Consider the following 27,790-nt stretch of genomic DNA (forward strand, 5'->3'; position numbering starts at 1 on the left):
CTGCCTCAGTTATGCTAAAGTTATTTAAAACTGGATAGGAACTGGATGACATGTGGGGCATGTTGTCAGTATCTTCCTTTGTAAAAACTTGTGAAAAGTAATCATTTAATATATTTGCTATATTTTTTTTTCTTCATCTACAATTTTGCCATTTGTATCTCTTAAACATTTAATCTCCTCTTTGAATGTTCGCTTGCTGTTGTAATATTGGAAAAACATTTTGGAATTGGTTTTAACTCCCTTAGCAATGTTCATTTCTATTTCTCTCTTGGCCTTTCTAACTTCCTTTTTGACTTGCGTTTGCAGTTCTGTGTACTCTTTCTGCGTACTTTCTTTTTGGTCCTCTTTTAATGCTCTATAAAGTGCCTTTTTTCGCTGAATATTTTTTTTAATTGATCTATTAAACCATTTTGGCAATTTAGTTTTACATTTAGATTTGTCTACTTTAGGGATGTAATTGTTTTGCGCCTCTAGTACTACATTTTTGAAGAACAACCATCCTTCTTCTGTGGGTGTTTTCTCTATTTTACTCCAATCTACTTCTGTTAGTCTCTGTTTCATACCTTCATAGTTTGCTTTTCTAAAATTGTAAACCCTAGCTTTAGTCATTACTTTTGGGGATTTAAAAAACACTTCAAATGAGACCATGTTGTGGTCTGAGTTTGCCAGTGGTTCTCTGACCTCTGTTTTAGTTATTCTGTCTTCGTTATTTGAAAAGACTAAATCAAGGCATGCCTCCCCTCTAGTCGGTGCCTTGACAAATTGTGTTAGGAAGCAGTCATTTGTCATTTCCACCATTTCTATTTCATCCTTCGTGCTACCCACCAGGTTTTCCCATTTTATATGGTGGAAGTTGAAATCCCCCATTAGTATGGCTTCTCCTTTGCTACATGCATTTCTAATGTCATTGTATAATTGTATTGAATTTTTGTCCGTTATTCTGACCCATATTGATTCGGTTTTATTTTCTTTGTCCAGGTTTAACACCCGGTCTTCAAGACTGTTTCTTATGTATAGCGCTACCCCTCCTCCTCTTCTGTCCTGCCTGTCTTTCCTATACAGTGTATACCCACAAATATTATATTCGTCCCCATCACTCTCAGATAACCACGTTTCTGTAACACCTATCACATCATAGTTACCTGTTAGTGCAGTAGCTTCAAGTTCTAGAATTTTGTTTCTGATACTTCTAGCATTTAGATAAATACATTTAATGGTTGTCTTACCTGAGTTGTTGTTCTTGTTTTGATGCGGTCTCCCTTCTGTTTTTTTGTTGATTTCTCCCCCCTTCCTTTCTAGTTGAAATGCTTCTGAACTTGCTCGAGGATCTTTTCTCCGAGTAGACTAGTTCCCTTGTTATTTAAGTACAGTCCATCCCGTCTATACAGATAGTCCTCGTTGTAGAAAGTGGTCCAATGATCAAGATAGGTGAAGCCTTCCCGTGTGCACCACGTCTTCAGCCATGCGTTTTGATTAATTATTTCCAGCTGTCCATATGGTCCTTTGCAAGGTGCCGGTAGTATATCAGAAAATACCACAGTTTTGGTTTTCTCTTTTAATAACTGCCCTTACCGGCTGAATGTGCAATATATATATCTGTGTGTGTGTGTGTGTGTGTGTGTGTGTGTGTGTGTGTGTGTGTGTAATTAGCTCACAGAGCCCAGCTGCCCAACGTTTCGATGTGTTGTCCATCTCTTTCTCAAGGGTGTTTGAATGAAAACACTGGAGGTATTTAGTAGGTTTTTGACGGCATGACAACGACTCGTTACTGTCTATATTCAAATCTTATAACGCGGTACCTGTCTCTGCTATATAGTGTATTCCATTGTTTCAAAACTCATTTCAAAACACACACACCCACAAAAACTAATTTCAAAACACAAGCCCTCTCATTTTGACCGACGTGCGGGTTGATATGATGATGATGATGATAAAGAATGCCCCGGTGTTTGAAAGGCAGCGGTTGCCGGGGGGGGGGGGGCTGGAAGAGCCGTTCCACTGTCCCGTCGCCCCCCCCCCGGAGCTGCCCCAGTGCCGGTGCCGTTCCTGGAGTTCCAGCACAGCTGCTGTTTGCGCAGCAGGTGGATTTGAAAGAGGCAGCCCGGACAGGAGCGGCTGCTTATCCCCATTGGCTGGGGGGAGGTTTCCTATTCCCAGCTTACCTGGGGGGTTTATTATATATATATATAAAGAACCAGTATCCTTTACACCGAGATCGCGTTTGAGAAGCGATGCTCGCCCCGGACAGTCGGCGGCCGGAGTCAGGTAAGCCCGGCGCACCCGTTCAAGTTGGGTTTGCAAAGTTGTCTCTGTGTATTTTGCGCGCATGCCAGCGTGCAGTCTATCGGTGCCATTTGTGGGTTATTATTTTGCAATTGTGTTTATTATTAAAAATATTGAGTTTACTGGTCAACATACGGGTTACATTCTGAATCGACGGGTGCCACGTTCACAGTACGACTGCTGATTAGATTTAAAAAAAAAAAAACAACTTTTCAAACTGTAATCATTCGATTATTAACCCTGTCATAACGCGTTTTCCAAAGCAAATCGACACAATTAACTTGACCCTGCTTCTTTAGTTTAACAAAAAATGTATTTATGAACAAAAGCCGTGTTGTTGTTTCCAGTATTAATTCCACGGCTCGGGGAGAATGCGTGAAGCCAGCGAGTCTCTCCGAGTGAGCCGCTCAGAAAGCACGCTGAGCTCGTTTCAATGAGCCACAGCGACATTTAAACACGGAGGAAGATCATTCTTTGCTTGTTTTGTGTTTCTGAGGTGAGGGGAGATGAAATGGCCCCCGTGTGAAGTTACTCTCCCCTGCTGAACCTCACTGAGTTCGGCGCTCTGTTCGGACTGAACCTCATATCTGGTTTAATACCGACATTGATAATGATAATTATGAATAATACCTCAAGCCTAATGATAATACATTAATAACCGTAAAACAGCTCTATATTTAAAAAAAAAAATGAATTGCTGTGCGCGGTGATGATTGGCTAAGCTGAGGTTCTGACTCCGCCCCCGAGTGACCTCCAGTAACCTGTGAAGTGGAACCCTGTGGGCTGAGGTGTGACACTGCGCAGGTGTGCAATGCATTCACGAGCAAGACACGTGGTATTGATCAGACCAGGGTGGGGGATCAAATCCTGTTTTTCAATTCCCAGTTCAAGTTCCCAGCCCCCTTGTGATCAATCCCAACACGCCTCTGATCGAGACTGCAAACCCCCTGTTTGTTAATCAGCTCCAGCTTGCTTGGGATGAGAGCAGTTTAATAGAATAACAGTGATTATTTCGGGGCCGGCGCTGCGTCGAGATCTTTAATGATGTCATCACGACAGCGTGGCGATTAACCAGCAGACAGAACAACGCTACGCCTCTCAGCGGCCTCTTCAAATAACACAACAGCAGGACGATCTCTTTATTTTCACTCGTGTTTATTTGAGTATAATGCACAGGAAAAAAGAGAGCAACATTCATTGAAGATTTTAGCCTCCCCCCCCGCCCCCCCCGGCGTTATCGGTCAAACAAGACAAGAGTCGTATTTAACGGTGTTCCCCATGCCCGCCTCATCGAGGGGGGGGGGTCCGGGGGTTCAGAACGGGGCCGGGCGGAGCGACCACACTGTCAGTACAGCCAGTGTATATACATTGTGAAAAGTGTTGAATTTAAATCAAGGGAAGTAATGTTAAAACTGTACAATGCACTAGTAAGACCTCATCTTGAATATTGTGTTCAGTTCTGGTCACCTCGCTATAAAAAAGATATTGCTGCTCTAGAAAGAGTGCAAAGAAGAGCGACCAGAATTATTCCGGGCTTAAAAGGCATGTCATATGCAGACAGGCTAAAAGAATTGAATCTGTTCAGTCTTGAACAAAGAAGACTACGTGGCGACCTAATTCAAGCATTCAAAATTCTAAAAGGTATTGACAGTGTCGACCCAAGGGACTTTTTCAGCCTGAAAAAAGAAACAAGGACCAGGGGTCACAAATGGAGATTAGAAAAAGGGGCATTCAGAACAGAAAATAGGAGACACTTTTTTACACAGAGAATTGTGAGGGTCTGGAATCAACTCCCCAGTAATGTTGTTGAAGCTGACACCCTGGGATCCTTCAAGAAGCTGCTTGATGAGATTTTGGGATCAATAAGCTACTAACAACCAAACGAGCAAGGTGGGCCGAATGGCCTCCTCTCGTTTGTAAACTTTCTTATGTTCTTATGTTCTTATGTTCTAGGTACTCCCTACATTGTTTTCACATTGCTGTCCTTTCATAGAGAGAGAAGGACAATACAAGCCACTGGGCTGGGAATACTGCTCTTCAGAAATATTCAAACCAGGGGTTCTTTTGTTTCTTCCATTTTCATCTTGAAAAGGTTTTAAAAAGAGTTTTCAAACGAGGGCCGGTTTTCGGGATCCCGTTGCATTGTTTCCAAACAATGTGATCTCCTGAAGGGGCGTCCCTTTGAATTCTCTGCATTGCCGAGGCAGTATAACGAACTGGCTGGCGATCGGGGTTCCTGACACTCAGAACCGCCGCAGAGACGCAGAAACAGCAGCTTGAAACCCATCACAGTGAGGCTCTGCACTACTGCAAGCACACAAGAGCAGCAGCACACTCACCGTGAGCAGCAGCGTCTCACTGATCACAGGAGGCTGCTCTCTGGAGACGGACGCTGAATGAGAAGCCGTGCATGGATTGTGCAGAGGTGAGAGTGATCTGCGCACTCCACCACGCAGCTCAGATTAGAAAGAGTCTGCAGAGAGATGAAGGGCTGAATCCAGCCTGCGTTCCTTCAGCAAGCCGTCGAGACGCGACCCTGCCAGCCTGCGCCTGCTCCTGCAGCAAGAGCTGCTGAACGCGTTCAACCCCGCTTCTCTGAAAGAGAAAATCTACTAATGGGTATTGCTGTCAGGTGATAGGGTTATGCTGAGGTTAATATAAACGCTGCCTTCAGGCCTCCGTAGCTCTGACGTCTGAGAGTGGGATCCCCTGCTGGAAGGAGATTCCAGTCTAACGTCCTTGTTGGCTCTAGCCTTGAGGATCTGCCTCTGGAACTTCCCACAGATCATGCAGAATATTTTCAGGCAGAACGCACTCGTGGAAGCCTGGCATAGTGTGCACAGTGGAGCGCACGGGCACAGGTGTGCACGGGAGGGCATGGGGGGGCACGGGGCACGCATTTGCGTGCGCTGCGAGGTTGTGGTGAGAGACACTTGGGGAATAATCCCTCAGAAAACCTGATTAGGCTAGGATCACGAAAACTGGCCCTCGTTTGAAATCACTTTTCAAGATGAAATCAGAAATGATAATTATGAACAAAAGAACCCCTGGTTTGAACATTTCCGAAGCACAGTATTCCCCAACCCAGTGGTTCATATTGTCCTTCTCTCTCTATGAATGGACAGCAATGCGAAAACAATGTAGGGAGTACCTGGTCATATTGACAGTGTGGTTGCTCCGCCCGGCCCCGTTCTGAAGCCCCGGACCCCCGCCTCGATCAGATTTCCCTTTCTTCTTTTCTTTTGTTGTTGTTTTTGTTTTTCGTCCTCCCTAGATGCAGACACACCACCAGCATCTCCTGCGCTCCTTCATCTTTTTGTCCCCTGGCTTGCAAAATCTACTAACCCACCCCCACCACTTTCCCTTCTCTTTGCGGTCCTCCACGTCTTTGGGCTCAGCGGTTGTCGTTGCCCTGTTGGTCTTCTTTGCAGGAGGTACCGCTGGCGCTGGCTGGCTGCAGCTGCTCTCTTCTGATTGCTGGGGGTTCACCCTCCTGTGCTTCCTCTGCAGGCAGAGGCCTCTGTTCGAAGGCCGAACGATCTGAGGCACTTTTCGTTCTACAATCAGCTGCTTGTTGCGAGGGCGTTTTGATCTTATAAGAGCTGGTCCTGCAGCAGGAGCCTCTTCCATTTCCAGGGTGGGATGTAGAAGGGATTTTTTATCAGATGTAATTTTCCTTTGATCCAGATCATCGGGGCACTTTGATCTTATAAGAGCTGGTCCTGCAGCAGGAGCCTCTTCCATTTCCAGGGTGGGATGCAGAAGGGATTTTTCATCAGATGTAATTTCACGTTGACCCTTCTGAAACTCCCTGATGGCTCGCTGGGTGGCATCATGAACGATTGCCGTAGCCAGAGCCCACAGCTCTGGTGACACGTCGTCTGGTCTCTTCGTCATTTTGTAACTATTGAAAAAATGGGGAAAAACAGCAAAACATTGACTTCAAAGGGAAGGTGGCTCTTTGATAATCAAGTCATGGGAGTGACATGCTAGCATCAAATCTGCACGGAACTTTAATAGAACCCCCCACAGCTCTGCAATGATAGGACTGAGACCTCCTTTTAAAAAGGAACCTACAGGAACAGAATTCAGATCTTGCAGTGAACATTCCGAGCAGGAATAGAAATCGGAAATGTTTTTTATTTGATTTATTTATTCATTCTTTAACCAGGAAAAAAAAAAGAGACCGATTTTCACATCCCTGAAAATAAACACAAACTCATCACACATCCAATCTGGCATCATTCCTGGAACCTCCTTATTAAAACACATTGAATCTCAGTGATTATTCTTCAATAATAATAATAATAATAATAATAATAATAATAATAATAATAATAATAATAATAATAATAAGGGACAGCTTGGAAAGGGAGCACCAGGACGCCCCAGTAAGGAATCATTTAGGTTTAATAGGGACACTTTTTCTAAACAATATCCAGAATAGCTCTTTCCTGTTTTAAGGATAATCCCACTGCATGGTCATCTTTAACAAGAGACACACACACCCCTGCACCATCACTGCATCTTTAACAAGGGACACACACACCCCTGCACCATCACTGCATCTTTAACAAGGGACACACACACCCCTGCACCATCACTGCATCTTTAACACACACACACACACACCCCTGCACCATCACTGCATCTTTAACAAGGGACACACACACCCCTGCACCATCACTGCATCTTTAACAAGGGACACACACACCCCTGCACCATCACTGCATCTTTAACAAGGGACACACACACCCCTGCACCATCACTGCATCTTTAACAAGGGACACACACACCCCTGCACCATCACTGCATCTTTAACAAGGGACACACACACCCCTGCACCATCACTGCATCTTTAACAAGGGACACACACACCCCTGCACCATCACTGCATCTTTAACAAGGGACACACACACCATCACTGCATCTTTAACAAGGGACACACACACCCTGCACCATCACTGCATCTTTAACAAGGGACACACACACCCCTGCACCATCACTGCATCTTTAACAAGGGACACACACACCCCTGCACCATCACTGCATCTTTAACAAGGGACACACACACCCCTGCACCATCACTGCATCTTTAACAAGGGACACACACACCCCTGCACCATCACTGCATCTTTAACAAGGGACACACACACCCCTGCACCATCACTGCATCTTTAACAAGGGACACACACACCCCTGCACCATCACTGCATCTTTAACAAGGGACACACACACCCCTGCACCATCACTGCATCTTTAACAAGGGACACACACACCCCTGCACCATCACTGCATCTTTAACAAGGGACACACACACCCCTGCACCATCACTGCATCTTTAACAAGGGACACACACACCCCTGCACCATCACTGCATCTTTAACACACACACACACCCCTGCACCATCACTGCATCTTTAACAAGGGACACACACACCCCTGCACCATCACTGCATCTTTAACAAGGGACACACACACCCCAGCACCATCACTGCATCTTTAACAAGACACACACACACACCCCTGCACCATCACTGCATCTTTAACACACATCTTGAACAGTTCCACAGTGTGCCAGTCACAGAGTATGATACAGATTTAAACAGAACAGCAATCTTCTAACCTGCCTGCGTTCAGTGATGATGTCAAAGCATTGTGATGCCACTTCATCTAACCAATTGCAGTCTGTGAAGTTTTGATGATGTCACTGCATGCAATGTCATTCAACCAACCAGCCGCAGCCATTTTTGTTTTGTTTTGCATCTTTATCACGTTGCATTTTTATTTAAATGGCTTGAAATGACATCACAATGCGGTGACATCATCACAACTGCAGATATCAACACCCAAAATATGACACACAGAGAAAATGAACCCTGTTTTCAGCTTGCCCATGAAACGCAGTCGCTGGGAGTGTTAAAGCGCAGGCCTGCGTGTTTAAGCCCCCTGTTTGTCTCTGGGGTGGATCAGTGGGAGGTGGTTGCTCTGTGTGGGTGGGAGGTGTGGCAGCGATTCTGCTCTGTGTTTAAGACGGGTGTGGCGTGCGCTGCCTGGCAATGAAATGACATCACAATGCGGTGACATCGTCATCAGAACTGCAGATATGGAAACATTCCCAATATCTCAAATATCATTTTGAATAGTGAATCGTTTTGCAGTTAATACAACTAACGCTGAAAATCAGTGTTTATTTGAACAGGAGTTTAGATGGTTTGTCTGGACACTCCTTTACTGTTTCAGCTGAATATTTTCCAAGAAAAAAGACGGTTTGCTTTCTGATTTACTGTCATCTTCACTTTTCATTTTTATATTTTGAAAACGTTTTCTGTACAGAGCTGTGGTTTACAATGCAGCAAGATTTAAAAAAATATATAAAAATGAAATGTGAAATCTGCACAAAACATGAAACAGAACATTTACACCACGCTATGGATTACAATAGAAACTGATCAACATTTACAGCCTTAATATAACAGCAAAATCTTTACTTTCAAGATTAACTTGAAAAATATATACTTAAAAATATAGCCTTAATTTTTTATATCTTAGAACGACACTCTAAATGTCTATCATTAAATTATAATATATTTTAAATGTCTGTTGTTAAAATATAATATATTTTAAACAACTATCATTAAATTATAATATATTTTAAATGTCTGTTATTAAAATATAATATATTTTAAGTGTTTATTGTTAAATTATAATATATTTTAAATCTCTGTTATTAAACTATAATATTTTAAATGTCTATCATTAAATTATAATTTATTTTAAGTGTTTATTATTAAATTATAATATATTTTCAAACCGTTAACAGCAGAAACAGATAAACATGTCTTACCTCTTCATTTACTTCAACTCCTATCAACACTGCCGTTGCCAAGGTATGCCAGCGTTCAGTGATGATGCCAAAGCATTGTGATGCCACTTCATCTAACCAATTGCAGCCTGTAAAGTTTTGATGATGTCACTGCATGCGATGTCATTCAACCAACCAGCCGCAGCCATGTTTTTTTTTTTTTTTTTTTTTTTTTTTTTAATCACGTTGCAGTTTTTATAATGGCTGCCATTGGCTTGAAATGACGTCACAATGCGATAACATCATTACAACTGCAGATATCAACACCCAAAATATGACACACAGAGAAAATGAACCCTGTTTTCAGCTTGCCCATGAAACGCAGTCGCTGGGAGTGTTAAAGCGCAGGCCTGCGTGTTTAAGCCCCCTGTTTGTCTCTGGGGTGGATCAGTGGGAGGTGGTTGCTCTGTGTGGGTGAGAGGTGTGGCAGCGATTCTGCTCTGTGTTTAAGACGGGTGTGGCGTGCGCTGCCTGGCAATGAAACTGACCCCACAGCAGCCCTGGGCCGCACTGCTTCGAGGATGTTTAAATGAGATTGACACAGAGGATCACACGAGTGAAAAAGCCATCGTAACACAAAAGAATGCAGCCCCAGTGTGACAGGGGGCTGAGTACCGTGGTGTGGTGGTGCTGGTCAATTACAAAGTGGTTTTGTATTGTGGATAGCTGGATTGGGAGAACTGGACTGGGGCTCTGCTTTCCTCCAGTTCCTATGATCTCAGTGTCTGTTCGGTGTTTCCTCCAGTTCCTATGATCTCAGTGTGTGTTCGGTGTTTCCTCCAGTTCCTATGATCTCAGTGTTTGTTCGGTGTTTCCTCCAGTTCCTATGATCTCAGTGTTTGTTCGGTGTTTCCTGATCTCAGTGTTTGTTATGTTTCCTCCAGTTCCTATGATCTCAGTGTTTGTTCGGTGTTTCCTCCAGTTCCTATGATCTCAGTGTTTGTTCGGTGTTTCCTCCAGTTCCTATGATCTCAGTGTTTGTTCGGTGTTTCCTCCAGTTCCTATGATCTCAGTGTTTGTTCGGTGTTTCCTCCAGTTCCTATGATCTCAGTGTGTGTTCGGTGTTTCCTCCAGTTCCTATGATCTCAGTGTTTGTTCGGTGTTTCCTCCAGTTCCTATGATCTCAGTGTGTGTTCGGTGTTTCCTCCAGTTCCTATGATCTCAGTGTTTGTTCGGTGTTTCCTCCAGTTCCTATGATCTCAGTGTTTGTTCGGTGTTTCCTCCAGTTCCTATGATCTCAGTGTGTGTTCGGTGTTTCCTCCAGTTCCTATGATCTCAGTGTTTGTTCGGTGTTTCCTCCAGTTCCTATGATCTCAGTGTGTGTTCGGTGTTTCCTCCAGTTCCTATGATCTCAGTGTGTGTTCGGTGTTTCCTGTTCCTATGATCTCAGTGTTTGTTCTGTGTTTCCTCCAGTTCCCTCAGCGCCCCTGCAGACCTGGAGACATGCTTGAAGGAGTGCATGGAGGCTCTGGATCACTTTCTCAACAACAAGTTTGAGGAGAGTCTGGATAAACCGCGACCCCAGTGAGTGCCATCACGCCTTGCCTGAAACCTTGCCTGCTGGAAAAACCAATCCTCAGAGGCAGATTTGTCTTTGTGAAGGGTGCATGAATCAAGCCAAGTACAAAGTTGTCCTGGAAGAAAATAACTTTTTCAGTTATTCAGTGCTGTGGAGTGTGGTTTGATTAGCTAGGTAACTAGACCAGGGGTGTCTGGTTATTAAACTCCCAGTTAAAGCACAGTGGATCGCACTGCTGCACAGCGGGGGTCTCGTTGCCTTCCCTCTGTGCCACTCTGGCATCTCCTCTCCTCTTCCCTGCAGGATTAGTGACAGCATGTATCACACGCTCATCTACGCGACCATCCTGGAAATGCGCGCCGTAATGACCTTCGAGCACGATGACATCATTAACGCCGGCCACACCATGAAGGGGGCGCAGGCGGTGTGCCAGAGGTGGGCAGAGAGGGGTCCAGACATCCCTGAGAAGAGAAAGCAGTTTTCAGTGCGGACCTACAGCTCTGGACAAAACTTCAGCATCACCTGTCTGTGTGTGTGCCTGTGTGCCTGTCTGTGTGCGTGTGTGTCTGTGTGCCTGTCTGTCACACGTCCATGTTTGCCTGTGTCCTGAGCATTGTGTCTCAGTGCTGCTGGCAGTGCTGCCCTGTGTGGCAGCGTGTCTCAGTGCTGCTGGCAGTGCTGTCCTGTGTGTTTTTTCTATTCATGTCTGTGTTGTTTTAATTCCAGGTTTCGGAAGATGTTGACGGTGGTTGGCAAGATGTCCAAACCCACTGGAGAAGGTTTTACAGAAGGTTTGTAAAAGCGAAATAGAAAAGGTTTTGAGCAGCACTCTTCTAAAAGATGAGCACAGTACAATCCTTCAGGAGACGCTGTGGTTCTGGAAGTACACAGGAGAAGCTGTCTGATCCTGTAAGAGACCGCGGCGTGTATTCCACATCCTGTATCATTCACACACTGCATGTTTTATGATGGGCCTGAAATACGAGCAGAGCTGCAGACTCGGGTCAGACTGCCTCATGCTGCAATGAAAGCTGAGCGTTCAAACTGCGAGCGCCCGATCATTTCAATAAGATACCTGGACAAGGGCAGCGTGTGTGCGTGTGTGATTATTGCACACAGTGTGGGTTTCCTGTAGTTTAATGCTGCGCTGGTCTCTGTCTTTGTTTCCAGACGAGCTCCATGCTGAGACTTGCTATGCAGAGTGTTTGCTTCAGAGAGCTGCCCTCACTTTCCTGCAGGTAAAACAGAGCAACACAGTCTGACAGCCTGTGAGAACAGAGCTGAAAGATTGAGACATCATTAAAAAACAATGATCTGAACAGGATTGAGAGCTTTCATCTAACATCGTGTAAAAGAAACTGCAAAACGAGAGCGCACAAAGTCTACTGGAAGCCATGACAGCAGCACAGTAGTGTTTCATGCTAGATTTCCAAATGTCAGTTTATTATGAAGTGTATTGAAAAAGCGATATGTAATTTAATATGTTAACCTTATTCAGCAGCTTTTGTTCGACTTTATGAAGCAGGATTAGTTCGTTTTATAGGGTGATGCAAAAGTCTGGGCCAGAGCTGTATATCAACGGTATATTTTACTGGAGAATCTGAATGAAATGACATTTTTCAAAAGCAGTGCAGTAAAAGTGACCCTCTCTGAGATGCGTTGCAAATCTGCCGTTGTGTTTTTCGTTGAAGGATGAAAGTATGATGAGTTTTCTCAAAGGAGGGATGAAAGTGCGCAACAGCTACATGATTTACAAGTAGGTGAACTGCAGAGAAAAACAAAAAAAAACGAGTTGTGTGGAAGTGGGTAAGACCAGAGCTGCTTACCGGCCCACCTGTCTTACAGAGAGCTCCATCCGCTCACCCAGGCTCGCGACTTCAGCAAAGGACCGAACCACAGCCACCTGGAAGGGGGGGTGTCGCTGGGGATCGGCGCCTTCAACCTGGTGAGTAGGCTTTGTTGCAGGTCCAGGTTGTTTACATCGCCAGCTGCTGCACATCCTAATGCAGGATTGTCTATGCAGTGACATCTTCACAAGAGGCTTGGGGGGGTCCGGTAGATAGAGAAAGGGGCTTGGATACCAGGAGGTTCAGATCCCGGCTCAGCCGCTGACTCCCTGTGTGAGACCCTGAGCAAGTCACTGAACCTCCTTGTGCTCCGTCCTTCGGACGAGACGCCAAACAAACGAGGTCCTATTGGAAGAGACTCTGCAGCAGCAGTTGTTGATGATGCAGAGTTCACCCCCCTAGTCTCTGGAAGTCGCTTTGGATAAAAGCATCTGCTAAATAATAATAATAATAATAATAATAATAATAATAATAATAATAATAATGTGATCGTGTCGTGTAATGGTTGGTTCCTTTCTATTCCAGACGCTGTCTCTTTTCCCTCCTCGGATTTTGAAGCTGCTGGAGTTTGCAGGGTTTTCTGGGGAGAAGGTAAACTTTCCTGTGGGAGAGTGACAGGCGACGGCTGTTGGTGTGCGTGGGGGAGTGGCAGTGATTTGTTTCCAGAGCTCACTGGATTGTGTTGCCTGTCTTGCAGGAGTACGGTCTGGCTCAGCTTCACGAAGGAGCATCCTCTCTGAACCTGTGCTCTGTGCTGTGTACCACGCTGCTGCTGAGTTACTACACCTTTCTCACCTTCATCCTGGGTGAGGACCGGGACAGCACAGTACAGCACAGCAGCGCCCATGCCAGCCACTGCCACTGTGCACCCAGCCTGTCTCACTGTGCACCCAGCCTGTCCCACTGTGCACCCAGCCTGTCTCACTGTCTCTGTTCTCACTGCAGGGACCGGTGACGATGACATCTCTGATGCAGAGTGCTTAATCAAGCCATACCAGAGCCGCTACCCCAAAGCAAGTCATTATTATCATTTATTTATTTATTTATCCAGGATGAATTACAGGGCAGTGCAGGGTAACAATGCAAGCCTCATATTGAAACACAGTGCAGTTTACAGCAAGTGCAAATAATAACACTGCTAGAATACAATATGAACTAGGATGCTGTGTATAATAATAACACTGCTAGAATACAATATGAACTAGGATGCTATGTATAATAATAACACTGCTAGAATCCAATATGAACTAGGATGCTGTGTATAATAATAACACTGCTAGAATACAATATGAACTAGGATGCTGTGTATAATAATAACACTGCTAGAATCCAATATGAACTAGGATGCTGTGTATAATAATAACACTGCTAGAATCCTGGGTAATATGAACTAGGATTGCTTATGTAAAAGTATAGAAAATGGCTATTATTCCCCACAAACTTTGCTTTTGTGACCAGGACAGTGATATTTTGAAATTAACACTATTTCCAATGAGAAAACGGGCGATTTTGTGTCTTTTCGTTCACATAAAGTAAAAAAACAACATATGAATCCAAATTAACATGTATTTATACTAAAGTAATACAAAAATGACTACAAAAGATTTAGAAGTGAGTAGTTTTTCGGGATTTACGATTATACTGTAAATCACTTTCAAATCAGCCCCCAAATGTAGTCTCCCATCATGTTCCCGTTATACTGTCCTTTGTAGCGGCGTTCAAAGTCCAGTATATCCTGGTGGAAGCGCTCGCCTTGCTCCTCCGAGTACGCTCCCATGTTCACTTGAATTTATCAAATGAGCATCAAACATATGGACTTTGAGGGACATCCTACAGCCCATTGTTTAGTACTTCACCAGAGTCTCAACCAGACTCCACAAAGTTTTAGTTTTTCGTGATTGCCGAGGATACTGTAAATCACTTTCACAAATCTGTTCCAAAATGCTTTCTCCTTACTCCTTGGGGAATTCATTGCACTCAGGATCTTCTTTATCTGTGGTCCGACAAAGACACCGGCTTTGACCTTTGCCTCAGACAGCTCCAGGAAGAAGTCTTGAAGGTACTTGAAGCCTGCCTCCTCCGAGTAGAGCTCCAAATTGTTCATAAGGCCCAATTTGATGCAGTGGTGGCATCAGCACCTTCCGGAGGGACATCACGTTGTTCCTCCTACAGCCCAGTCCCGCCTGTGCGTCCAGCAAGGTCTTGATGCTGTGAGCCAAGTGAGCCAGGGGAAGAGACGGGCAATTGTTACCATTATGGAGCAGCACGGCTTTGAGGCTCCTGGATGAGCTGTCAATGAAGAGGCGCCACTCATTCTGGCTACAGGCGATTCCGATTGCCCCGAACAGACTGGTCACATTGTGGCAGAAGCAGAGCCCATCTTGACGGGTGAAGAAGCTAGAAAAAGGTTGGTGACGCTTCCTCTGATTTGCGACTTGCACACTTTCATCCAACAAGTTCCACTCCTTGAGCCTAGATGGCAGAAGCTCAGCATTGGACTTGGTGAGACCAAGACCTATAATCAAGGTTTTTTTTGGGGTAGTTTTTGGTTGGGGTAGTATGGGTTTCTCTCCTCCGCTCCACCTCTGAAATTGTCATCTGGATCTACAACGTCTTCCTCGCTCTCTGACTTGCTGCTCTTTTCTACAGACGGCTGCTCTCTCTCCGGAGGAGTGGGTACGGGGAGCTCATGGCAGTGTGGCACCGGGGCGATGGATGAAGGAAGGTCCGGATACGTGATAGCAGGTGCATTCTTGCCATTCTGACGTTTGGAAGGGTCCACCATGCAGAAGTAGCAGTTGCAACTCCTGACCACAGCTGAAGAGCTCTGTGTCGTGGGTAGCGAATCTCATTTGACTGCAAATCGTGGGCGGTGCGAATCTCATTTGACTCGCAGACCATCTCTTTCTCAAGGGTGTTTGAATGAAAACACTGGAGGTATTTAGTAGGTTTTTGACGGCATGACAACGACTCGTTACTGTCTATATTCAAATCTTATAACGCGGTACCTGTCTCTGCTATATAGTGTATTCCATTGTTTCTAAACTCATTTCAAAACACACACACCCACAAAAACTAATTTCAAAACACAAGCCCTCTCATTTTGACCCACGTGCGGGTTGATATGATGATGATGCTGATGATAAAGAATGCCCCGGTGTTTGTTTGGAAGAGCCGTTCCACTGTCCCGTCGCCCCCCCCCCGGAGCTGCCCCAGTGCCGGTGCCGTTCCTGGAGTTCCAGCACAGCTGCTGTTTGCGCAGCAGGTGGATTTGAAAGAGGCAGCCCGGACAGGAGCGGCTGCTTATCCCCATTGGCTGGGGGGAGGTTTCCAATTCCCAGCTTACCTGGGGGGTTTATTATATATATATATAAAGAACCAGTATCCTTTACACCGAGATCGCGTTTGAGAAGCGATGCTCGCCCCGGACAGTCGGCGGCCGGAGTCAGGTAAGCCCGGCGCACCCGTTCAAGTTGGGTTTGCAAAGTTGTCTCTGTGTATTTTGCGCGCATGCCAGCGTGCAGTCTATCGGTGCCATTTGTGGGTTATTATTTTGCAATTGTGTTTATTATTAAAAATACTGAGTTTACTGGTCAACATACGGGTTACATTCTGAATCGACGGGTGCCACGTTCACAGTACGACTGTTGATTAGATTAAGAAAAAAAAACAACTTTTCAAACTGTAATCATTCGATTATTAACCCTGTCATAACGCGTTTTCCAAAGCAAATCGACACAATTAACTTGACCCTGCTTCTTTAGTTTAACAAAAAATGTATTTATGAACAAAAGCCGTGTTGTTGTTTCCAGTATTAATTCCACGGCTCGGGGAGAATGCGTGAAGCCAGCGAGTCTCTCCGAGTGAGCCGCTCAGAAAGCACGCTGAGCTCGTTTCAATGAGCCACAGCGACATTTAAACACGGAGAAAGATCATTCTTTGCTTGTTTTGTGTTTCTGAGGTGAGGGGAGATGAAATGGCCCCCGTGTGAAGTTACTCTCCCCTGCTGAACCTCACTGAGTTCGGCGCTCTGTTCGGACTGAACCTCATATCTGGTTTAATACCGACATTGATAATGATAATTATGAATAATACCTCAAGCCTAATGATAATACATTAATAACCGTAAAACAGCTCTATATTTAAAAAAAAATATGAATTGCTGTGCGCGGTGATGATTGGCTAAGCTGAGGTTCTGACTCCGCCCCCGAGTGACCTCCAGTAACCTGTGAAGTGGAACCCTGTGGGCTGAGGTGTGACACTGCGCAGGTGTGCAGTACATTCACGAGCAAGACACGTGGTATTGATCAGACCAGGGTGGGGGATCAAATCCTGTTTTTCAATTCCCAGTTCCTTTTTTAAAATCAATTCCCAGTTCAAGTTCCCAGCCCCCTTGTGATCAATCCCAACACGCCTCTGATCGAGACTGCAAACCCCCTGTTTGTTAATCAGCTCCAGCTTGCTTGGGATGAGAGCAGTTTAATAGAATAACAGTGATTATTTCGGGGCCGGCGCTGCGTCGAGATCTTTAATGATGTCATCACGACAGCGTGGCGATTAACCAGCAGACAGAACAACGCTACGCCTCTCAGCGGCCTCTTCAAATAACACAACAGCAGGACGATCTCTTTATTTTCACTCGTGTTTATTTGAGTATAATGCACAGGAAAAAAGAGAGCAACATTCATTGAAGATTTTAGCCTCCCCCCCCGCCCCCCCCGGCGTTATCGGTCAAACAAGACAAGAGTCGTATTTAACGGTGTTCCCCATGCCCGCCTCATCGAGGGGGGGGGGTCCGGGGGTTCAGAACGGGGCCGGGCGGAGCGACCACACTGTCAGTACAGCCAGTGTATATACATTGTGAAAAGTGTTGAATTTAAATCAAGGGAAGTAATGTTAAAACTGTACAATGCACTAGTAAGACCTCATCTTGAATATTGTGTTCAGTTCTGGTCACCTCGCTATAAAAAAGATATTGCTGCTCTAGAAAGAGTGCAAAGAAGAGCGACCAGAATTATTCCGGGCTTAAAAGGCATGTCATATGCAGACAGGCTAAAAGAATTGAATCTGTTCAGTCTTGAACAAAGAAGACTACGTGGCGACCTAATTCAAGCATTCAAAATTCTAAAAGGTATTGACAGTGTCGACCCAAGGGACTTTTTCAGCCTGAAAAAAGAAACAAGGACCAGGGGTCACAAATGGAGTTTAGAAAAAGGGGCATTCAGAACAGAAAATAGGAGACACTTTTTTACACAGAGAATTGTGAGGGTCTGGAATCAACTCCCCAGTAATGTTGTTGAAGCTGACACCCTGGGATCCTTCAAGAAGCTGCTTGATGAGATTTTGGGATCAATAAGCTACTAACAACCAAATGAGCAAGGTGGGCCGAATGGCCTCCTCTCGTTTGTAAACTTTCTTATTTCTTATGTTCTTATGTTCTAGGTACTCCCTACATTGTTTTCACATTGCTGTCCTTTCATAGAGAGAGAAGGACAATACAAGCCACTGGGCTGGGAATACTGCTCTTCAGAAATATTCAAACCAGGGGTTCTTTTGTTTCTTCCATTTTCATCTTGAAAAGGTTTTAAAAAGAGTTTTCAAACGAGGGCCGGTTTTCGGGATCCCGTTGCATTGTTTCCAAACAATGTGATCTCCTGAAGGGGCGTCCCTTTGAATTCTCTGCATTGCCGAGGCAGTATAACGAACTGGCTGGCGATCGGGGTTCCTGACACTCAGAACCGCCGCAGAGACGCAGAAACAGCAGCTTGAAACCCATCACAGTGAGGCTCTGCACTACTGCAAGCACACAAGAGCAGCAGCACACTCACCGTGAGCAGCAGCGTCTCACTGATCACAGGAGGCTGCTCTCTGGAGACGGACGCTGAATGAGAAGCCGTGCATGGATTGTGCAGAGGTGAGAGTGATCTGCGCACTCCACCACGCAGCTCAGATTAGAAAGAGTCTGCAGAGAGATGAAGGGCTGAATCCAGCCTGCGTTCCTTCAGCAAGCCGTCGAGACGCGACCCTGCCAGCCTGCGCCTGCTCCTGCAGCAAGAGCTGCTGAACGCGTTCAACCCCGCTTCTCTGAAAGAGAAAATCTACTAATGGGTATTGCTGTCAGGTGATAGGGTTATGCTGAGGTTAATATAAACGCTGCCTTCAGGCCTCCGTAGCTCTGACGTCTGAGAGTGGGATCCCCTGCTGGAAGGAGATTCCAGTCTAACGTCCTTGTTGGCTCTAGCCTTGAGGATCTGCCTCTGGAACTTCCCACAGATCATGCAGAATATTTTCAGGCAGAACGCACTCGTGGAAGCCTGGCATAGTGTGCACAGTGGAGCGCACGGGCACAGGTGTGCACGGGAGGGCATGGGGGGGCACGGGGCACGCATTTGCGTGCGCTGCGAGGTTGTGGTGAGAGACACTTGGGGAATAATCCCTCAGAAAACCTGATTAGGCTAGGATCACGAAAACTGGCCCTCGTTTGAAATCACTTTTCAAGATGAAATCAGAAATGATAATTATGAACAAAAGAACCCCTGGTTTGAACATTTCCGAAGCACAGTATTCCCCAACCCAGTGGTTCATATTGTCCTTCTCTCTCTATGAATGGACAGCAATGCGAAAACAATGTAGGGAGTACCTGGTCATATTGACAGTGTGGTTGATCCGCCCGGCCCCATTCTGAAGCCCCGGACCCCCGCCTCGATCAGATTTCCCTTTCTTCTTTTCTTTTGTTGTTGTTTTTGTTTTTCGTCCTCCCTAGATGCAGACACACCACCAGCATCTCCTGCGCGCCTTCATCTTTTTGTCCCCTGGCTTGCAAAATCTACTAACCCACCCCCACCACTTTCCCTTCTCTTTGCGGTCCTCCACGTCTTTGGGCTCAGCGGTTATCGTTGCCCTGTTGGTCTTCTTTGCAGGAGGTGCCGCTGGTGCTGGCTGTCTGCAGCTGCTCTCTTCTGGTTGCTGGGGGTTCACCCTCCTGTGCTTCCTCTGCAGGCAGAGGCCTCTGTTCGAAGGCCGAACGATCTGAGGCACTTTTCGTTCTACAATCAGCTGCTTGTTGCGAGGGCGTTTTGATCTTATAAGAGCTGGTCCTGCAGCAGGAGCCTCTTCCATTTCCAGGGTGGGATGTAGAAGGGATTTTTTATCAGATGTAATTTTCCTTTGATCCAGATCATCGGGGCACTTTGATCTTATAAGAGCTGGTCCTGCAGCAGGAGCCTCTTCCATTTCCAGGGTGGGATGCAGAAGGGATTTTTCATCAGATGTAATTTCACGTTGACCCTTCTGAAACTCCCTGATGGCTCGCTGGGTGGCATCATGAACGATTGCCGTAGCCAGAGCCCACAGCTCTGGTGACACGTCGTCTGGTCTCTTCGTCATTTTGTAACTATTGAAAAAATGGGGAAAAACAGCAAAACATTGACTTCAAAGGGAAGGTGGCTCTTTGATAATCAAGTCATGGGAGTGACATGCTAGCATCAAATCTGCACGGAACTTTAATAGAACCCCCCACAGCTCTGCAATTATAGGACTGAGACCTCCTTTTAAAAAGGAACCTACAGGAACAGAATTCAGATCTTGCAGTGAACATTCCGAGCAGGAATAGAATTCGGAAATGTTTTTTATTTGATTTATTTATTCATTCTTTAACCAGGAAAAAAAAAAGAGACCGATTTTCACATCCCTGAAAATAAACACAAACTCATCACACATCCAATCTGGCATCATTCCTGGAACCTCCTTATTAAAACACATTGAATCTCAGTGATTATTCTTCAATAATAATAATAATAAATAATAATAATAATAATAATAATAATAATAATAATAATAATAATAGCATTTAGGGACAGCTTGGAAAGGGAGCACCAGGACGCCCCAGTAAGGAATCATTTAGGTTTAATAGGGACACTTTTTCTAAACAATATCCAGAATAGCTCTTTCCTGTTTTAAGGATAATCCCACTGCTGGTCTTCCCTAGAGACCTGGAGCCTTTAACACACACACACACACAGACACACACCCCTGCACCATCACTGCATCTTTAACAAGGGACACACACACCCCTGCACCATCACTGCATCTTTAACAAGGGACACACACACCCCTGCACCATCACTGCATCTTTAACAAGGGACACACACACCCCTGCACCATCACTGCATCTTTAACAAGGGACACACACACCCCTGCACCATCACTGCATCTTTAACAAGGGACACACACACCCCTGCACCATCACTGCATCTTTAACAAGGGACACACACACCCCTGCACCATCACTGCATCTTTAACAAGGGACACACACACCCCTGCACCATCACTGCATCTTTAACAAGGGACACACACACCCCTGCACCATCACTGCATCTTTAACAAGGGACACACACACCCCTGCACCATCACTGCATCTTTAACAAGGGACACACACACCCCTGCACCATCACTGCATCTTTAACAAGGGACACACACACCCCTGCACCATCACTGCATCTTTAACAAGGGACACACACACCCCTGCACCATCACTGCATCTTTAACAAGGGACACACACACCCCTGCACCATCACTGCATCTTTAACAAGGGACACACACACCCCTGCACCATCACTGCATCTTTAACAAGGGACACACACACCCCTGCACCATCACTGCATCTTTAACAAGGGACACACACACCCCTGCACCATCACTGCATCTTTAACAAGGGACACACACATCACCCTGCACCATCACTGCATCTTTAACAAGGGACACACACACCCCTGCACCATCACTGCATCTTTAACAAGGGACACACACACCCCTGCACCATCACTGCATCTTTAACAAGGGACACACACACCCCTGCACCATCACTTCATCTTTAACAAGGGACACACACACCCCTGCACCATCACTGCATCTTTAACAAGGGACACACACACCCCTGCACCATCACTGCATCTTTAACAAGGGACACACACACCCCTGCACCATCACTGCATCCTTAACACACACACACACCCCTGCACCATCACTGCATCTTTAACAAGGGACACACACACCCCTGCACCATCACTGCATCTTTAACAAGGCACACACACACCCCTGCACCATCACTGCATCTTTAACACACATCTTGAACAGTTCCACAGTGTGCCAGTCACAGAGTATGATACAGATTTAAACAGAACAGCAATCTTCTAACCTGCCTGCGTTCAGTGATGATGTCAAAGCATTGTGATGCCACTTCATCTAACCAATTGCAGTCTGTGAAGTTTTGATGATGTCACTGCATGCAATGTTGATGTCAACCAACCAGCCGCAGCCATTTTTGTTTTGTTTTGCATCTTTATCACGTTGCATTTTTATTTAAATGGCTTGAAATGACATCACAATGCGGTGACATCATCACAACTGCAGATATCAACACCCAAAATATGACACAGAGAAAATGAACCCTGTTTTCAGCTTGCCCATGAAACGCAGTCGCTGGGAGTGTTAAAGCGCAGGCCTGCGTGTTTAAGCCCCCTGTTTGTCTCTGGGGTGGATCAGTGGGAGGTGGTTGCTCTGTGTGGGTGGGAGGTGTGGCAGCGATTCTGCTCTGTGTTTAAGACGGGTGTGGCGTGCGCTGCCTGGCAATGAAATGACATCACAATGCGGTGACATCATCATCAGAACTGCAGATATGGAAACATTCCCAATATCTCAAATATCATTTTGAATAGTGAATCGTTTTGCAGTTAATACAACTAACGCTGAAAATCAGTGTTTATTTGAACAGGAGTTTAGATGGTTTGTCTGGACACTCCTTTACTGTTTCAGCTGAATATTTTCCAAGAAAAAAGACGGTTTGCTTTCTGATTTACTGTCATCTTCACTTTTCATTTTTATATTTTGAAAACGTTTTCTGTACAGAGCTGTGGTTTACAATGCAGCAAGATTTAAAAAAATATATAAAAATGAAATGTGAAATCTGCACAAAACATGAAACAGAACATTTACACCACGCTATGGATTACAATAGAAACTGATCAACATTTACAGCCTTAATATAACAGCAAAATCTTTACTTTCAAGATTAACTTGAAAAATATATACTTAAAAATATAGCCTTAATTTTTTATATCTTAGAACGACACTCTAAATGTCTATCATTAAATTATAATATATTTTAAATGTCTGTTGTTAAAATATAATATATTTTAAACAACTATCATTAAATTATAATATATTTTAAATGTCTGTTATTAAAATATAATATATTTTAAGTGTTTATTGTTAAATTATAATATATTTTAAATCTCTGTTATTAAACTATAATATTTTAAATGTCTATCATTAAATTATAATTTATTTTAAGTGTTTATTATTAAATTATAATATATTTTCAAACCGTTAACAGCAGAAACAGATAAACATGTCTTACCTCTTCATTTACTTCAACTCCTATCAACACTGCCGTTGCCAAGGTATGCCAGCGTTCAGTGATGATGCCAAAGCATTGTGATGCCACTTCATCTAACCAATTGCAGCCTGTAAAGTTTTGATGATGTCACTGCATGCGATGTCATTCAACCAACCAGCCGCAGCCATGTTTTTTTTTTTTTTTTTTTTTTAATCACGTTGCAGTTTTTATAATGGCTGCCATTGGCTTGAAATGACGTCACAATGCGATAACATCATTACCACTGCAGATATCAACACCCAAAATATGACACACAGAGAAAATGAACCCTGTTTTCAGCTTGCCCATGAAACGCAGTCGCTGGGAGTGTTAAAGCGCAGGCCTGCGTGTTTAAGCCCCCTGTTTGTCTCTGGGGTGGATCAGTGGGAGGTGGTTGCTCTGTGTGGGTGAGAGGTGTGGCAGCGATTCTGCTCTGTGTTTAAGACGGGTGTGGCGTGCGCTGCCTGGCAATGAAACTGACCCCACAGCAGCCCTGGGCCGCACTGCTTCGAGGATGTTTAAATGAGATTGACACAGAGGATCACACGAGTGAAAAAGCCATCGTAACACAAAAGAATGCAGCCCCAGTGTGACAGGGGGCTGAGTACCGTGGTGTGGTGGTGCTGGTCAATTACAAAGTGGTTTTGTATTGTGGATAGCTGGATTGGGAGAACTGGACTGGGGCTCTGCTTTCCTCCAGTTCCTATGATCTCAGTGTTTGTTCGGTGTTTCCTCCAGTTCCTATGATCTCAGTGTTTGTTCGGTGTTTCCTCCAGTTCCTATGATCTCAGTGTTTGTTCGGTGTTTCCTCCAGTTCCTATGATCTCAGTGTTTGTTCGGTGTTTCCTCCAGTTCCTATGATCTCAGTGTTTGTTCGGTGTTTCCTCCAGTTCCTATGATCTCAGTGTGTGTTCGGTGTTTCCTCCAGTTCCTATGATCTCAGTGTGTGTTCGGTGTTTCCTCCAGTTCCTATGATCTCAGTGTTTGTTCGGTGTTTCCTCCAGTTCCTATGATCTCAGTGTTTGTTCGGTGTTTCCTCCAGTTCCTATGATCTCAGTGTTTGTTCGGTGTTTCCTCCAGTTCCTATGATCTCAGTGTTTGTTCGGTGTTTCCTCCAGTTCCTATGATCTCAGTGTTTGTTCGGTGTTTCCTCCAGTTCCTATGATCTCAGTGTTTGTTCGGTGTTTCCTCCAGTTCCTATGATCTCAGTGTTTGTTCGGTGTTTCCTCCAGTTCCTATGATCTCAGTGTGTGTTCGGTGTTTCCTCCAGTTCCTATGATCTCAGTGTTTGTTCGGTGTTTCCTCCAGTTCCTATGAGTGTGTGTTCGGTGTTTCCTCCAGTGTTTGTTCGGTGTTTCCTCCAGTTCCTAGGAGATCTCAGTGTCTGGATCACTTTCTCAACAACAAGTTTGAGGAGAGTCTGGATAAACCGCGATCCCAGTGAGTTCGGTGTTTCCTCCAGTTCCTATGAAACCAGTGCCTGTTCTGTTTCCTCCAGTTCCTATGATCTCAGTGTGTGTTCGGTGTTTCCTCCAGTTCCTATGATCTTTGTGAAGGGTGCATGAATCAAGCCAAGTACAAAGTTGTCCTGGAAGAAAATAACTTTTTCAATCCTCAGAGGCAGATTTGTCTTTGTGAAGGGTGCATGAATCAAGCCAAGTACAAAGTTGTCCTGGAAGAAAATAACTTTTTCAGTTATTCAGTGCTGTGGAGTGTGGTTTGATTAGCTAGGTAACTAGACCAGGGGTGTCTGGTTATTAAACTCCCAGTTAAAGCACAGTGGATCGCACTGCTGCACAGCGGGGGTCTCGTTGCCTTCCCTCTGTGCCACTCTGGCATCTCCTCTCCTCTTCCCTGCAGGATTAGTGACAGCATGTATCACACGCTCATCTACGCGACCATCCTGGAAATGCGCGCCGTAATGACCTTCGAGCACGATGACATCATTAACGCCGGCCACACCATGAAGGGGGCGCAGGCGGTGTGCCAGAGGTGGGCAGAGAGGGGTCCAGACATCCCTGAGAAGAGAAAGCAGTTTTCAGTGCGGACCTACAGCTCTGGACAAAACTTCAGCATCACCTGTCTGTGTGTGTGCCTGTGTGCCTGTCTGTGTGCGTGTGTGTCTGTGTGCCTGTCTGTCACACGTCCATGTTTGCCTGTGTCCTGAGCATTGTGTCTCAGTGCTGCTGGCAGTGCTGCCCTGTGTGGCAGCGTGTCTCAGTGCTGCTGGCAGTGCTGTCCTGTGTGTTTTTTCTATTCATGTCTGTGTTGTTTTAATTCCAGGTTTCGGAAGATGTTGACGGTGGTTGGCAAGATGTCCAAACCCACTGGAGAAGGTTTTACAGAAGGTTTGTAAAAGCGAAATAGAAAAGGTTTTGAGCAGCACTCTTCTAAAAGATGAGCACAGTACAATCCTTCAGGAGACGCTGTGGTTCTGGAAGTACACAGGAGAAGCTGTCTGATCCTGTAAGAGACCGCGGCGTGTATTCCACATCCTGTATCATTCACACACTGCATGTTTTATGATGGGCCTGAAATACGAGCAGAGCTGCAGACTCGGGTCAGACTGCCTCATGCTGCAATGAAAGCTGAGCGTTCAAACTGCGAGCGCCCGATCATTTCAATAAGATACCTGGACAAGGGCAGCGTGTGTGCGTGTGTGATTATTGCACACAGTGTGGGTTTCCTGTAGTTTAATGCTGCGCTGGTCTCTGTCTTTGTTTCCAGACGAGCTCCATGCTGAGACTTGCTATGCAGAGTGTTTGCTTCAGAGAGCTGCCCTCACTTTCCTGCAGGTAAAACAGAGCAACACAGTCTGACAGCCTGTGAGAACAGAGCTGAAAGATTGAGACATCATTAAAAAACAATGATCTGAACAGGATTGAGAGCTTTCATCTAACATCGTGTAAAAGAAACTGCAAAACGAGAGCGCACAAAGTCTACCGGAAGCCATGACAGCAGCACAGTAGTGTTTCATGCTAGATTTCCAAATGTCAGTTTTTCATGAAGTGTATTGAAAAAGCGATATGTAATTTAATATGTTAACCTTATTCAGCAGCTTTTGTTCGACTTTATGAAGCAGGATTAGTTCGTTTTATAGGGTGATGCAAAAGTCTGGGCCAGAGCTGTATATCAACGGTATATTTTACTGGAGAATCTGAATGAAATGACATTTTTAAAAAGCAGTGCAGTAAAAGCGACCCTCTCTGAGATGCGTTGCAAATCTGCCGTTGTTTTTTTCGTTGAAGGATGAAAGTATGATGAGTTTTCTCAAAGGAGGGATGAAAGTGCGCAACAGCTACATGATTTACAAGTAGGTGAACTGCAGAGAAAAACAAAAAGTTGTGTGGAAGTGGGTAAGACCAGAGCTGCTTACCGGCCCACCTGTCTTGCAGAGAGCTCCATCCGCTCACCCAGGCTCGCGACTTCAGCAAAGGACCGAACCACAGCCACCTGGAAGGGGGGGTGTCGCTGGGGATCGGTGCCTTCAACCTGGTGAGTAGGCTTTGTTGCAGGTCCAGGTTGTTTACAACGCCAGCTGCTGCACATCCTAATGCAGGATTGTCTATGCAGTGACATCTTCACAAGAGGCTTGGGGGGGTCCGGTAGATAGAGAAAGGGGCTTGGATACCAGGAGGTTCAGATCCCGGCTCAGCCGCTGACTCCCTGTGTGAGACCCTGAGCAAGTCACTGAACCTCCTTGTGCTCCGTCCTTCGGACGAGACGCCAAACAAACGAGGTCCTATTGGAAGAGACTCTGCAGCAGCAGTTGTTGATGATGCAGAGTTCACCCCCCTAGTCTCTGGAAGTCGCTTTGGATAAAAGCGTCTGCTAAATGACTGAAATAATAATAATAATAATAATAATAATAATAATGTGATCGTGTCGTGTAATGGTTGTTTCCTTTCTATTCCAGACGCTGTCTCTTTTCCCTCCTCGGATTTTGAAGCTGCTGGAGTTTGCAGGGTTTTCTGGGGACAAGGTAAACTTTCCTGTGGGAGAGTGACAGGCGACGGCTGTTGGTGTGCGTGGGGGAGTGGCAGTGATTTGTTTCCAGAGCTCACTGGATTGTGTTGCCTGTCTTGCAGGAGTACGGTCTGGCTCAGCTTCACGAAGGAGCATCCTCTCTGAACCTGTGCTCTGTGCTGTGTACCACGCTGCTGCTGAGTTACTACACCTTTCTCACCTTCATCCTGGGTGAGGACCGGGACAGCACAGTACAGCACAGCAGCGCCCATGCCAGCCACTGCCACTGTGCACCCAGCCTGTCTCACTGTGCACCCAGCCTGTCTCACTGTGCATCCAGCCTGTCTCACTGTCTCTGTTCTCACTGCAGGGACCGGTGACGATGACATCTCTGATGCAGAGCGCTTAATCAAGCCATACCAGAGCCGCTACCCCAAAGCAAGTCATTATTATCATTTATTTATTTATTTATCCAGGATGAATTACAGGGCAGTGCAGGGTAACAATGCAAGCCTCATATTGAAACACAGTGCAGTTTACAGTCAGTGCAAATAATAACACAGCTAGAATACAATATGAACTAGGATGCTGTGTATAATAATAACACTGCTAGAATACAATATGAACTAGGATGCTATGTATAATAATAACACTGCTAGAATACAATATGAACTAGGATGCTGTGTATAATAATAACACTGCTAGAATACAATATGAACTAGGATGCTGTGTATAATAATAACACTGCTAGAATCCAATATGAACTAGGATGCTGTGTATAATAATAACACTATTTAACACAATTTTGGTTCCTGGGTAGTAAGTGTTATTTCCTAATTGCTTATGCCTAAAAAGTATAGAAAATGGCTATTATT

General features: G+C 45.2%; 2 protein-coding genes across 2 annotated transcripts in view; both read left to right on the forward strand.

The window, feature by feature from the left end:
- The first annotated feature begins 1,918 nt into the window (after positions 1-1,918).
- Positions 1,919-18,578, forward strand: LOC121304493 (tetratricopeptide repeat protein 39A-like). Its single transcript, XM_041235658.1, has 11 exons — positions 1,919-2,265; positions 10,571-10,672; positions 10,971-11,102; positions 11,394-11,458; positions 11,838-11,905; positions 12,359-12,423; positions 12,513-12,612; positions 13,040-13,105; positions 13,212-13,320; positions 13,460-13,527; positions 18,372-18,578. Exons 1-11 carry the CDS (start codon positions 1,919-1,921, stop codon positions 18,576-18,578), a joined length of 1,329 nt encoding a protein of 442 aa, XP_041091592.1.
- Positions 18,579-22,922: 4,344 nt separating this feature from the next.
- Positions 22,923-27,790, forward strand: part of LOC121304494 (tetratricopeptide repeat protein 39A-like) — a 9,031-nt gene continuing 4,163 nt past the window's right edge. Inside the window, exons 1-10 of the mRNA XM_041235659.1 lie at positions 22,923-22,974; positions 24,314-24,389; positions 24,810-24,941; positions 25,233-25,297; positions 25,677-25,744; positions 26,198-26,262; positions 26,345-26,444; positions 26,866-26,931; positions 27,038-27,146; positions 27,286-27,414. Coding sequence (XP_041091593.1) covers positions 22,923-22,974; positions 24,314-24,389; positions 24,810-24,941; positions 25,233-25,297; positions 25,677-25,744; positions 26,198-26,262; positions 26,345-26,444; positions 26,866-26,931; positions 27,038-27,146; positions 27,286-27,414 — 862 coding nt within the window. The remainder of the gene's footprint in view (positions 22,975-24,313; positions 24,390-24,809; positions 24,942-25,232; positions 25,298-25,676; positions 25,745-26,197; positions 26,263-26,344; positions 26,445-26,865; positions 26,932-27,037; positions 27,147-27,285; positions 27,415-27,790) is intronic.

The sequence above is a fragment of the Polyodon spathula genome, chromosome 38 (assembly GCF_017654505.1).
Source record: "Polyodon spathula isolate WHYD16114869_AA chromosome 38, ASM1765450v1, whole genome shotgun sequence".
NCBI lineage: Eukaryota > Metazoa > Chordata > Actinopteri > Acipenseriformes > Polyodontidae > Polyodon > Polyodon spathula.